The following is a 14649-nucleotide window of genomic DNA, read 5'->3' as shown; positions in this document are numbered from 1 at the left end:
TTGAACCATAGCCAGAGCTGAATCATATCTCTGGCTCATCTACAAGCCCCAACAGGCTCCTAATTGGCACTGTTGTCGAGCGTTGTGAGGACACCCAGGTATTTGAATGGGTTATCTGCTTGAGTGAGGGATAGGATCGTTCTTATCAGTGCAGGGTCACGGGAAACCGATTAGCACTTTGCCAGGCACACTGTCGTTTGGCGCTCCTGAGAACAAAGGTGTATCTGTGTCTGTAGTAAAGATACTGATGACAGATAGTGTAGTTTGCAGTGCCATGTGTATGTGTGTGTGTGTGTATGCAGGGCAGGAGAATCGTAAGTACTCAGCAATTGTGCATACAGCTGGGAATCCAAACAAAGTGCTGAGTGTTGATAACACTACACGTACTATAGATAACGAAAACTGCCGACTGGGAGAAAAATTTTCACATGTAAGAAATAATGCAAAAAAAGCAATAAAAAAGATAAAATGTTCTCTACAATCTGGGTTATGTGAGGTTGTTTGCTCCTACCTGACTGCCCTCCTTCTGCCAGAACACAGCAGGCTGAGGGTTTCCTTTGGTTTCACATGGGAAGGTGGCAGTGCGGCCTTGAGCCACAATTTGGTCCCTTGGGCGGATGACAAACTGAGGTGCAGCTGAAGTGAAAGGGCAAAAACACCAGTGTTAGTAGACCAGTAGTACACAGTGAGGACAAACATCAGAGCTGGAGATTATCAGGGCTCAGGCAAAAACAAGCAGTATATCACACGGTCAAATCAAAATGGGAGTGCCGTACAGAGCTTCCATGCAGCATTATATCTGTTTTTTGCTCTCCAATGGCTCTGAACAGAGGAAGGACACCGATGCCTATCGTTGCCATGGTAACCAGGTTGGCCATTCATCCAGGTGAGGCTGAGGCTGAATGAATGACAGTCACATTGACATTCACAAGGGGAGGCGCCTTGGTCACAATGGCGTTTAGATCTGAGACAACACAAAGGCACACCCATGCCCTGGAAACATCCAAAACTATGAACAGGTACAGACATAAAAGGGTTAATCATGTCTGGTTTTCCATGTGCGAGATATACTCTGTATCAGAATGCATCTCGTATAAAAGTCATGACCTGAAGTGACTCAGTACTTGTGATCAAAGCTGTATCAACAGTGAGTGAAAGACAGAAAAGACCATTTCTGCGATTACCACACTTGAAGCTAACACCTCTCCATCAAATAGAGAAAAGGCTTGAAAAGCTATCAAACTTTGAAATCGTAGTGTGAAGCTTTCTCAGTCAATATTCACGACTCCATCAGGAGCCAGACCAGTTGTCACACACTCGCAGTCGGGACAGAGTGAGACATTTCTGACTGACAACTTGGCAGAGGCAGTTCAATAATAAAGAGAGAGAGGAGTTTGCAGATTAGATGCAGTTTCTTTTGGTGCGCTGCCTCTCTTTGCTCTCAGACCGTTCCCTGATGGTAGCTTAGGGATGCAAAATTCCATACCCCCCCTTCCTCACATTTCTACATGTTCAAGGGACAATTAACAAGCAAAGGCTGATGAATCCGAGTGCATAGCTGGGATAATGATGGGATATAGTGTGTTTCCTTTCCCATGATGGACTTTATTAATTAACACCTACAAAGATGTTAATATTTGAGCAACTGACTTGAAATAATCATAAACTACAGTGTGCTGCATATGGCATATGGCAGAGAAGCAAAGAAGACATTAACATCCTTAAGCCCCTTTCACACATGCACTGCAAACCTGACATTATCTAGACATTACTCAGAGAAGATGCACGTGAGAATACAAATGTCCAAATCAGTTGGATCACACATTAAACAGAATTTACCTTGTTGGCTCTCTAGTCCAAAGTCTGTGTAATTTCTGATTAAGCTCATGTTTGAGTATAGCAGGTCATTGTCCGGAGAATTCACAGTGAGCAAGTGGGCGTGTTGATGATGTTTCTATTATGCGTCACGCAAAACAGAAAGAAGATGAACATCTGAGGGTGAAGAAGAAGGCTAACTGAAGATGTCTAAGTGGATAGATGACGAGATTAAGGAAGTTCTGGAGGTAAGGGCCGATGCCGAACTCGTCAGACGAATTCAAGGAACAGCAAGAGACTCTGTTGTTCATGACCAAATCACAGGCCAGCTATGTGACTGTGGTGTAATCTACATCACGTCCTGCCTCCTGCACACTCTACCCAGACGCCACACCTCGCCTAAAACAGAGGATTTTTCAGTAGGTGAGGTGAGTACGCTTCTTATACAGGTGATCCCCTGTTTTGTGCTACATGTGTGAGAGAGAAACTCCATACATGTCCGGACCTGATTCTCAAGACAATGTCTGAAGTTCACATAAGAAAAAAGCACAAGACCACAGTCTGCCTTTATGAACTGCCAGTAACCTACACTCACATTTCTCACGCAGTTGCCCTATTCTAATAATACACACAACAGCACAATACCACCACCGTTATCTCAGCTGCAAAACTAAATCTCTGAAAATGTCTAAACTTTGACATAACAATGTGATTTACTGCATGACCCAAGACCTCGACTTGTTTATTTTATGATTGTCACTGGGGGTCTTTGTTCCACATCTGCCAAGTTAAAAAATCAACAACACATCCCTTAAAGGAGGAAACATGGCTCCTGCAGAGATAATGAAAGCCAACACGTTAATGACTCAGAGTAAGCGCAGACAATGGATAGAAGAGCCCACTTTCTTTACAGAAGTAACACGAGAGATTAACAATTTTTTATAGATTTTATAGATTGTTGTAAAATTTCATGACAAAAGAAAGAATTGTTGCAATGCAACATCTTGCACCCTTTCTGTTTCTTTGATTTCTTTGTAAGTCCTTTCACTGACAAGCCAGCTGGTTCCAGTAAGGCCAAACTCTTCCCATTTGGCTGGTTTCTCCATGTAATCCCTTTTTGGGGGTGTGTATTTGTCAAAGATACACACAGTTGGGAATGGTACAGATGGCTACAGATTTACTGCCTTCCCGTTTGGCCTTCTGCAGCTTGGATATCTTGTGGCTCTCACAATGCTGGGCCTGATACAGAGCTCCTAAATCATGCTCTGGCAAGGACTCAGTTCCCTCCCTTCACTTCCTCTACTCTGTTCCATCCCACACATTGCATTACTAACTACTCGCTAAAAATATGGTTTAACACCTTACAGACTGGTCCCTATCAATGCATCCCCTCATCTATTCTCACACTCTCTTCATCAGTGTCTCTTTCTTTTCTGTTCTAACAGGCTCTTGTTGCACACAAAATCAACTTTCATTTATAGGTAAGCGTTTACCCAGCTTATTTCAATATCCATGATGCTAAATACTGCCAAATGGAATTATGGTATGTGAATGTTTTTGAGGTTTATAATTGGCTTGTGCTTGTAAGGATGATTGTTTTCAGCTGGATGTCAGAAACAAAAATTTGCTGTTCAGCTACATTTCACCAAACTTAATAAAAGAAAGAAATCTGTTTGTGAATCATCTTTAGTGGAGCCAACAACTTTGCACCATCAAGCTTTTTGTAACTGAGATACCCTAATTAAGTCAGTATGTTTCCTATTGCACTTGACTGTTTGAACATTTGATACCAACTCCACTGTTTGGATATGAATAAAGTATCTACCAGCCGAACTGTAGCTTCCTGGTGGTCTGGGAATAACCTTGGGCTCATTCTGAACCTGTGGCACTACTTTCAATCTCCCTTTCTATATTTCAAATTACATGGGAAAAGGAATAAAATAGTGAAAGGAAATCTGAGGGGGTGGACCTAAAAAAGGGAGAGGGAGGCCCAGAGAGAAGAAGAGATCAAAACCTCAGACAAATCAAGAGGAAGTCAGTGTGTAACAGTTTCACAGCTTGGCTCAGGGGGTTACCTCACCCTGGCCCTGTTTTTGATTTGGAGACCCTTAATGACATGTGAGAGGCTCCTTCCTGTCCCCTCCTAAGGAAACAAATGAACAGGCACCCATATTTAATTCATGACAAGCCACATCTGCCTGGTTTGGAGAGGGCTCAGCATAAAAGTCAGTCAGGGTGAAAATGGACAGAGAGACAAACATCCATACAGTTCACCCAGACACACAAACTCAGAAGCATTTCCTCCACCTTTTAAAATCCCACATTCAATCATATTTTATTCAGAAGTCGACGGCAATTACTGTCTCTTCCCACAGGCAGACTGAATGTGTAATTTCCTCCATCTTCTTGAAAGCTGACAGTTTGACAATCGCAGAACAGCCACTGCTGTTTTGGCAACCAAAGTCCTGCCACTGAGGCAGTGTCTGGGTTTTGCTGCCAGTCAAGCCTGTCTCGACAAACACTTCTGCCATTCTTTCCCTCTCCATTCTTTGTCCCGACGAGTGTTTCTTATACCTGCATTCCTCCTGTTTCTACCTTCAAGAAGCACACCTTTCTCTCCAGATGCCCATTTTCACTCACTTCCTCTCACAATTTAACAACTTAAGTGTATCATATTTGGTTCAGCCTTGACCTTCTCCCAACCTATAGGGAAATACAATGAGATTCGAGGCTCTGTGTTGTGGGGCTCAGAGGGAGAGAAGCTCATCCAAAACAAACAGATCTCAGTTTTTTGTTCCAAAAACCCACAGATGGCCTCAAGACTTGCAAGTTAAACACGTCCTGGACCATATGAGATGGCAGTGTCTGAGACTATCAGACTACCAGCCCAATCCGTCATTATAAAGGACGGTGTCTACAATCTATAGAGCCTTCAGTTTAGAGCTGCACAGGTAATGCAAACTTTGAGTTAATGTAGTTGATCAATCTGTGCTGTAGGTCCGTGTCATTGAAACCTACACCACTTCAATCAGCTACCAGTGGATGTCAAGCATAAGATACAAATACAAACCTGCAAAAAGAATGTGCATTTTGCAAAGGCAATTATTTAGTATTTTGTGGCTGTTGTTCATCCTGTGAAATATACACTGAATGACCTATTAAGTAAGGCTTTCTCTATTTGAAAAAAAAATGTTGCTTGGATAAGTTGCTCTATTATAACACCATGTTGATATAGACTAAACACTGTCAGTAATTATGAAGTTTGTTGACATGTATTTTAAGTAATTCTATATATTTAATTAAGTTCAAAACATATATGGACACTCAGAAAACACTGAAGCTGTATGAAAACAATTCCATTAGAACTTCGTCTTTTATGTTGGGTATGTATAATATTAAATCAACAAACAGACCTGGTGCATTAGGCTATTAGTGTTTTAGTAATCCAGGTAGTGCTGTAAAATCTACACAGGCTACAAAACTATTTGCACACAGTAATTTTGAGGGTACACAATGTGATGTAACACCTGTGTTAGTTAAATACAGTAATGTTAAAGCAATGGTAACTGATTGTCAAGCAGCAGTCAAATGCAATAATGCATATGGAGAGGCCATGCAGGATGGGATCAAATCAGAAGGATGGGTACTTACCCACGGGGCGAGCTGGAGACACAACAATGGAGGAGTGGATACACAAAAGAAACAAATTAAGACACGGACGCACAAACATATAAAACAACAAAGGACAAACAGAACAAACATAATGAAATAAGACAAAAAGAAATCAAAGTCAGAATGAATGACATGTTGCGTTGAGGCCAACACATTTCTGGCACAAGGTAAGCATGGCAGGGAGGATCCAGTAGCTTTTGCCCACTGTCTACTGGACAGTTTTATTGAAAAGCTCAAAGCATCTGTTTCTCAGACACCTGAATGTTAAAGGCAGTCTGATATGAGCGCCCCCTGTTGGTCAGAAATCTTCAATTGCATTTAAAAAGCCAATTCAACTTGTTAGAGGCAAAAATACTACTGGACCTTCGCTGTCTGCATTAATGAAATCTACTGTTCTACGGATGGTGTGTTTGTAATAGCAAGGCGAGGGTGTGTTTATCACTAGTGCTGATGGACAGAGCAGAAAGAAAAAGGAAGAGAGAGAGCAAATTTAGAATGAAAACAGCATGTCGGTGTCATCCAGAGACTGAAGCTCTTGAAAGCCCACTCTCTATCCAGGAGAGCTGGTGCAGGTAGTGTTTCCTCTGTGATGATGTATGCATCCTCACCAATAACTCAAACACTTGCTACTTCTACAAATCCACTTTCCAAGAAGAGAAGTCTGCCTAGACCTTGTTTTAACTCCCTCTGGCCCCCTGTGTTGCTGTAAAATGCTCCACAGAGACCTTAAACACTTGGGTTTGATGGGAAGAAGAGTGGTGAAAAAAGGGGAAATTATGGTTAGAATGTTTTTATTAACCTTGCAAACCCCAGGTGTGGGACTGGCGGTGTGCACCAGTAATCTGTGAAATGGCTTTGCTGACTGGGTGGTTACAGCATGGAGGGTAGCGTGGCTAGCAGACCACCACGACAGGGTTGGGGTTGGGGGGTGGGGTGTCGGAGTGTGTCGAAGCTGCACTTGGCAATGTAAATAATTAAACAGATTCATAGACTGTCTACATCTTTCTTTCCTGTGAGAGTCAGCATTCTGGGTCTCCATTTGTATAAAGGGGACCCTATGGAGTAAAATGTCAATCTAAACCCCACATTTGTGAACAGGTACAATAACCGCATGACTTCTCTAAGTGTTGTCACATGCTAGCTAATGTGAAAACATAACAAAGAACCAAGGTGTTGCGTACCTCTGACTGTGAGAGAGGCGGAGGCCTCCAGCTTGCCCACGCGGTTTTCTGCCACACAGGTGAACGTGCCCTCGTCGTTAATGGAAGCCTTCTTCACTCTCAGCACATAATCGTCCTTGTCATACTTGATCTCATACCTGTCAACAGAGACGTAACATGATGAAATTGAGGTGTTCAGCATAAAATGCAAATACTGTGAATTCAGAGATATTAACCTCGTGACGAATAAGACATGCTTCAGTATTTCACCTACGCCCGTTGAGCTGTAGCCGTATAAAGTTTATTTCCTCTTAGAGAGACAGAGGGTACACAGAAGCACAACTGTTCATTCTGATAAATGGAGATTGTAAAGGGGAGGATCAATTATTCAACAATGACACACAGTACACAGAGAGGTGTGCGTTCAGTTGGAACCCTCAAAACTCGTTCAATATTCATGAGATGTGTCTCTCTGAGTGTGTGCGTGTACAACTGTGCCTTTGTGCCTTAACAACACATGCATGAATGTTTAGTTGCAAAAACTCTATACAGAGCTACACCCTCTCATTGTAAAGCAACTGACTGAATCAATACAGCAACTTTAATAAGGCAAAGTTGGCCCTAATTTCAATTCCACTGCTGTAGTCAAATGTTTGTGTTTATGTGTTTGCAGATGGTCGTATGTGTGCCTAGACCTGTATGAATTGCATGGCAGTTGACAAGGGGATGCTTCTGGTCTGGTTTGTTGTTCCAGTCTGTAATTGAAGGGGGTGCTGGCCCGGGAGTGTGTAAGCAGTGAGCTGGCGGGGGTGGTGGGGCTGTGCAATGGTGGTCTGTCAGCTTGACAACCTTCTGCTGTCCACAGTCTGTCACTCACAGACACTGAGAACAGGGCTGAGATGAACAGATAAAGGGCCACTCAATGAGAGCTTGACACTATGTTTGCCCCTTTAAAGTCCCTGTGTAGAATTTTAATACAGTTATCGAATATGATTATAGAAGGTCCAGTGCGTAGGATTTAGGGTGGATATACTGGAAGGAATAGAACACAATAAGTATGTTTTCTTTAGTGTTTTCTTTAGTGTATAATCACCTGAAAGTAAGAATCATTGTATTTCTTTACCTTAGAATGAACAGTTTATATCTACATAGGGGGCGAGTCCTTGTCCACAGAGATCGACATGTTGCACCGCCATGTTTCTACAGTAGCCAAGAATAGACAAACCAAACACTGGCATTACACAGGGCCATTCGCATTATCGTGTCAGCCCCAGTAGTTAGCAGCCCATCCGCAACGAGCAGCGTCGGTAAACACCCCAATGATTTTTAATGCTTTACTCAGTGTTGTTACTGGTCCATTTGTCTTGGAGAAGAAGAGACCTCTGCGAATAATTCAGCTCCATGTAAAAACCTCCTTAGCGTCTGGATCTTAAGTTAGCAGAGACAAAAGGTGAGCACACATTAGCAAGTGGTGCGCTAATGGCCAGTCTGCAATGAGCCTTACAGCATCAGAGAAACACTGATTTGTAACATGAGCTGCTTTATTAAGTGTTTTGACTCATTTAAATCACCAGGTTCATCTGTTTTGGAGGAAGAGACCTCTGCGGATGATTTGGCTCATGGTTATAACCTCCTGAACAATGAACACTGAAGAAATCCTCACTGGGGGTTCATGGTTGGCACACAGAACCTGTTTCATCTAGTTGCAATCTGCAGTCCTCACAGTTTGATGCCACTAAATCCTCGCACTGTTCCTTAAAAAGTTCATAGAAAAAAAATCCACAACGAGGGTAAAATTGGTGCAGCCTATGCTTTGCTTTCAGCCTTTCAATCTGTGCCCCACAGTCTGCCACAGTGTCTTTTTTGATATTACCACTTGGAGTGAAAAGTCAGAACTTTTTAAATCCACACAGGGGCTTTAAAGGACAAGCGGGAAATTATATAATCCATTTATTATAGCTTATTCCTCTGTGCCATAAAACTCCAAACTTGTACTCCAACAACTATTAAAAACACATAAAAGAACCAAGAGTAGGGATGTCTGCCCAACATGGAGCTAACTCTTCAGAGATTGAAAATGCAGTCACAGAGTTGTTTCAGAGCAAACTACACAGGCCATGTTCATTGTAATGAAGACATATGCCACCTGGTGCAACAGTATGACTCTTTTATGTTCTTTTATTAGCTTTCAGATGACAATAGAGCTCTGAGGCACAGAGGAACACGCTGTATTAGGCTTCAGATGATACTTGTTAGGTGGATACATTTTTGGTTTTGGTCTCTTCAGGGGAACTGCTGGTCATTAAAAAAAGATAAAGAAGCAGGTTAAATGTGATGTTTGTACACATGAATGTGTGTAACTGTTTACTGAGGATATTACATTGGACTATTAGATATGGCAACAAAATATGATTTACAGCGATACTTTCCGATGTGACTTTAGAGTAACATTACGCCATGGTCCATTTCCCTCGGAGTGGGAAAGACCCCTCTGCTCGACCATCAGGTGTACCGATGGCTGCTTGCCACTGGCAGCTGCAAAACTAATCTGTCCTGTCTATCCATGTCTTTTTTTTTCACCTGCTGTTATGACATTTCCTGAGCAAGCATTCAAAGGCAGCTTTATTGAAGCACATTCCTCAACTCTGACTGCCAGTTCCTCCTCTCCACACAGGTACTTAAGGAGCCATAATGATTATTTGACTGAGTCATGACTGAATGCTTTGTTCTAGAGAGAGGGGATGTACAGTTCAGGTAATGGTGGGGGACATGAATAAAGCATTTGTTGTTGAAACTGAATGATTGGCATCCAAAGGAATGAGACCGCACCTTTTGGGACCAGCCTGTTGTAAGATGAAAAACAAACAAGCTAATAGAGACAGTATCATCCCATACCCTGCCTCCGGCTAGAATAGGGAGCTCAACATGAACTACTGACTTTCAAGAGCAGATGGAGATAAGTAAAAGCGTGGCAGGGACAAGTTAGGGCTTAGGGAAAACACCATGACCCCTAATGAACTGAGCAAGTGAACAAGCTAATTTTTACCAGCACTTTCAAACAACCTAACCTGAACAGCTCGGGCGACAAACACCAACATGTTGATGTTATGGTTTGCCATGTTCACCGTGAGTTTAGCGTGTTAGCATGTTAACATCTGCTAATTAGCATGAACACACAGTACAGCTGAGGCTGATGGGAATGTTAATAGTTTTATAAATACTTAGTCATAAAGCAAAGTCACGGATACATTGAAATTTTTGACTTCATGTTGGCACAGTATAAAAAGTTTAGGGTTTACCAAAGTCATTGAGAATCATCCTCTCTGTACCACGAATGTTTGTACCAAAATTGGGTACTGCCAGCTTTCCAACCATAATTTCAAAGCCACCATAATATGAAAAATGTCCCACTGGACTGAAAGCCAATTTGTATGACAGCCTGTTATCCCAACGCGAATGCTAATTGTTCTGAAGGGGCTTTTTGACAAAATTCCTACACAGAAGCACATGGCTAATTATTATGCAGAATGATGTCTACTGCCTTCTGACTATGGCAAAGGCATGACCCGTCCAGCACTGCCTGCATTGGCTGGGTTCGTTAGATTAAGGAATGAGATTGGATAAGGTTTAAGTAATAATATCAGGGCAAGCCAATCAAAGGCAGAGTAGGGCAGGTTACACCACAGTAGAAGGGTCCACTGAAATTATTCTGCATAACAATTAACCACGTGCTTCTGTTTGGGAGAGTGTATAGAGAATTTTCTGAGAAATGACCCTTCAGAGCAAAGGCTGTTTGTTTTCAGGACAGAGGGCTGTTGTACAAATGGAAATTTGGTCCAATAGGGTTTAGTTTTTCAGACAATTGAGACTTTGGAATAGTGGGCCACCGGAACAATGGCATGGCATCCAAATGTCATAGTAATTAATCCAACAGTGACTGATATATTTCATGTAAAAGAGGATCTCCAAAGGCAACAGAGTCCATTTTCTTATTCATGAATATATTTTCAGATATTCTTAGCAATCCATCTGATACATTTTGAGATTTTTCAGTCCAGATCAAAGTGTTGGACTGACCAACTGAATCACAAAGTGACATTGCCATCCAAAGAGCCATGCTACTTTCATGGCTAAAAGGGATGTTGGTGTGTGAGATTATAGAGATACTGGGCTAAATGCTCCTCCAACAATGTACAATTAAGTATGATAGCCTATTGTTTGCTAGTTACATGCCAATGCTAGCTAGCTAGCAGCAGACTTACCAAAAAGTTAGTAGCTAAACGGTTAATCGCAAACAACAACAGGAAATACTGGGACTATGCAGTATGATGCAGTATGCAGTATGCTTTCACTTAATTTTGCTCTTTCTATTTATGTTAAAGGTAGCCTATACTATGCATGATAGTTGATTTCCGCTTGTAAACCATGCTCGCCAGCGAAAGTAAAAGTAAACGCCAACCTAAGATTCACTCCTGTTTGGCATTTTGCCTCTCTATTTTCACATTTTTCTCCACTTTGTCTCTAAGAAGCTGATGCTGATTATGCAACCAGGTGCCAAACCAGATGCTGATTATGGTCTGGCACCCGGTCGCTACCTTTTTATAAAGCCTCGACCTCACTTGAGTGCTGAGTGCTGTTACGCCGGTAAACAACCCTAACACAGCAAATACGAAAATACAGGCAGAGGGCAGAGTCTCAGCAGATAAATACACCGCCACACACTTCCAGTGGGTCATAAGTGATGACTGAGAACAATTACCTCTACATAAGTCTATACATTGTATTTTAGGAATCCTTTGTAGTGTATCTTTATGAGCAGGCTGTTGAAGATACTGTGATAACTAACAGAAACACAAACAGTTCACCTGCTCATACAGGTCCCTACAGCCCGACAACTGCATGACTTGCCTTGCCTTGCAGATAACCCACATACTGGACAACATGCTTATTGTTCCTGGTCCTGTCTCCATCAATCTCTCAAAACACAACCTCAGGCTGGTCTATGACTTATTAGTGGGAAACATGAGCCCAATCAATCTGTAATCAACTTCCTATATGGAATCAGCCTAGATGACAAGATGAGTGGAAAAACTCAGGGATAAGAGGCAGTTGTGGCCACACACACATGTTAGTACACACAGAAAGGGAACAGTAGCTCTTTATTGAGACTGGATTGGGGTAGAGCTCTGTTCTCTATTAGAGGAGGAATGTAATTGCACATGTACAAGGGCTGTGGAGAGGATAGGAGAGCCAAGTTCACTCTCAGTCCTTTTCAACTAGAAAAAAAAGGCACACTGTACACACACACTCACGCAGAGAACAAAGTATACAATCATCCAACACATATCCACACATGTGCAGAGTCATTCACTCATGCAGGGAGATGAGGAGTGATGGGAATGTAAGCAAATGCCAAGACAAAGCAGCATTTTTCTGGGTTGTCAACTTGATGTGTTTGCTGCACGGAGACGGCTGTGCAAAGATGACAACTTTATTGGACGCACTTTGAAAGTATTACATCTCAAAGATCCTTTAGAGCATCTTGGAGGATTTGCCTTGAAGAGTGTCTGTCAGGAGCACACTCACCCGTGTTCCACCTTCAGACTTGTGCCAATTCACCCACATTAAGAGAATCTTATCTCTGGGTTGTGTGGACGATACACAAAGTGACTCAACCTTAGAGGATCTTATCTGCCTCGCCTCAGTGTGTACATGAATGGGGCCGTCGGTAAGGACGAGGGTCGTGTGCCAACTCTGAGCCCATGAGTCAGACTCAAGATACAGCAAGAGGACTAATTCCAGCCTGCTCTCTGGCCTGACACAAAGTCCCCTCTCTGCTCCATTTCATTCTGACAGGCTGATCCAGTTTCGCACCATCTAACTGCTACTTTACCGCATCCCGATCAAAAGAGCTGGAGTCTACCTGTCCGAGCCTTGTCACCCATGAGAGAGAATCAATTAACCACTATCGCTTCTCATCTTCTTTCTGTAAGGCCTTTAGTCACAGCTCCACTCCCCCTCACGCCTTAGGGGGGTTCAGGGCCTTCTAATCAGTCCGACTCACATTCATCACCTTATCCCAATTAATCAAAGATCAATTCGGGCAGATTCATACCCTCGTGGTTAGGCTGAGGGCTTGTGCCAAGCAAAATGAACCTAAATTTGCCTTTAAAAGAGTTACTTCTCTCCAGTGACATAGAGAAGGTGTCAGCAGTGTTACTTAGTTAGTGGTGTGGAGCAGACACCATGGTTGTACTGCAAAATGTTGCAGAGACAGAAAAAAAATAATAAAAAAACAACAAAGCACAGCTCATTGGCCAGTGCCTGGAAGCCACTCTTTCTCTATTTGTGAGCGTGTGTGTGTTTCTGAAGAACAAAGGGTGCACAGACACCAAAAGCACAGAGAAAGTCAAATGTATATACTGAGGTCGTCATTTGTACTTTCTTAGCAGTCGAGAGGTATTTTTCTATCGCTCCTACAAGATAAAAGAAAAGCGTGGATACATAATGAATGATCAGCGGCACATCTTACTAATTTATGTAATACCAACATTTCTGTATTCTCTATTATAGACCGTGAATTATTATTTTATTGGCCTTTGCTGTTGACACAACATCAATAAACCTTTAAGATGAAACACTGCTGGTCATCCCACTGTCATTCCACTCACCAACCCCCTCACACATGCTCTCTCATAAATACCAGATGTATCCACTTATATATCAGGGGAAGTAATGGAGACAGGAACCATAGCCCTCCTTCTCTTCGTTCTGCTGAGCTGCAGAGGTGAGAAATCACTGAAACTGGATGGTCAGCATAACACAGGCGCTCCTGTCACACCAGCTTTAACAGCTCTCTCAAATAGAGTGACCCCACGCCTCTATCATACACAAACCTGCTCACACACGTGCACAGACCAGGAACGGATTGAGTCAGAAAGAAAGGCTTTTCTGCTGAATGTTGCGCAGGGGTGGTGCTGTGGAGGTCAGCAGGGACAGTGGGCCTGAATACTGATAGACTGCAAGACCAAAGGGGCTCTGATAAGGCACAGGAGAGGACACAGGGGTCCAGAGCGGAGGGAGAGGGAAACCAAAGGAGGGAAAGACGTGGGCCACACACTGAGCTGGTAGCCAGTAGGAGATAACACACACCGCCCAAGTCTTCTCACTGGGATTCATAGACTATGGCAGAAATTCCTTCATTTGGAGACACAAAGCTCTACAGTACTCCTCTCCTGGCTCTCTGATGTGGGAGCAGCTATTGAGTGCTTTCCCCAGGATTCTGCAGAGATGCTTGACAGACTGATATTAATCCAAATGAAGACACTCTTGCAAATAATAAACTGGTCTGTTTATGCATACTCAAATGTGGAGGATGTATGTTCATTATGGACAGGTACTGCAGATGCACCGTGTACTGTATACACCACATATAAGCTACAACTGTATCAGAGTTCTCACAGTATTTTGAGACAGATGCTACAATCCAGCTGCTTGACAACACATACCAAAGATTTTCCCCTGGGAAGACACACTACTCTACCATCTGAATCTAATCTTATGTATATTGGTAAAAAAAGAAGAGCTCCATTCAAACCAAATTTATTTCTCTAGGGGAGGTTGGGTGATTTTAATATTGCATGTGCTGGTCAGTGATTTTAATCCCGCCTGGAGTGCATATGTGTGAATTCTCTACCCTGGTAATAATTAAAGCCCCGATTACCTACTGTTTTTCAGCAAACTCACTGGTCTTCTATAATTCAAGTCCCATCCTCAGAGACACCTTTTATTTTAGAATTTCATTAGCTCAGCACACTGATTAGAGGTTTGTGCGACAACAGAAAAAGTAGAAACATTTTATTTTTTTCTTTTTCCACACCTGATGGCTCCATACAGTCCTATTTTGGAGCCCAGATGATGAAAGAAAAAAAAAAAAAAGCTATTATGAGAGTTAAAACCCGCGAGCGCAACAAATGGGCTGATCTAATTTCAGCTACAGGTA

At 42.5% G+C, this 14649-nt stretch overlaps 1 protein-coding gene across 20 annotated transcripts in view; it reads right to left on the bottom strand.

The window, feature by feature from the left end:
• The window catches only part of robo2 (roundabout, axon guidance receptor, homolog 2 (Drosophila)), a 303484-nt gene that overhangs the window by 55444 nt on the left and 233391 nt on the right, over positions 1-14649 (bottom strand). For 16 of the 20 annotated variants that reach the window (XM_078166972.1, XM_078166977.1, XM_033630688.2 and 13 more), the window contains exons 6-8: positions 6669-6805; positions 5467-5478; positions 512-636 (exon numbers count right to left, since the gene is read on the bottom strand). In XM_078166972.1, coding sequence (XP_078023098.1) covers positions 512-636; positions 5467-5478; positions 6669-6805 — 274 coding nt within the window. The remainder of the gene's footprint in view (positions 1-511; positions 637-5466; positions 5479-6668; positions 6806-14649) is intronic. The other 4 variants (XM_078166973.1, XM_078166975.1, XM_078166981.1 and 1 more) reach the window with 1 other exon arrangement.

This window comes from Epinephelus lanceolatus, chromosome 4 (assembly GCF_041903045.1).
Source record: "Epinephelus lanceolatus isolate andai-2023 chromosome 4, ASM4190304v1, whole genome shotgun sequence".
Taxonomy (NCBI): domain Eukaryota; kingdom Metazoa; phylum Chordata; class Actinopteri; order Perciformes; family Serranidae; genus Epinephelus; species Epinephelus lanceolatus.
The sequence above is the reverse complement of the archived record's forward strand: the minus strand, read 5'-3'. Positions and strand labels throughout refer to the sequence as shown.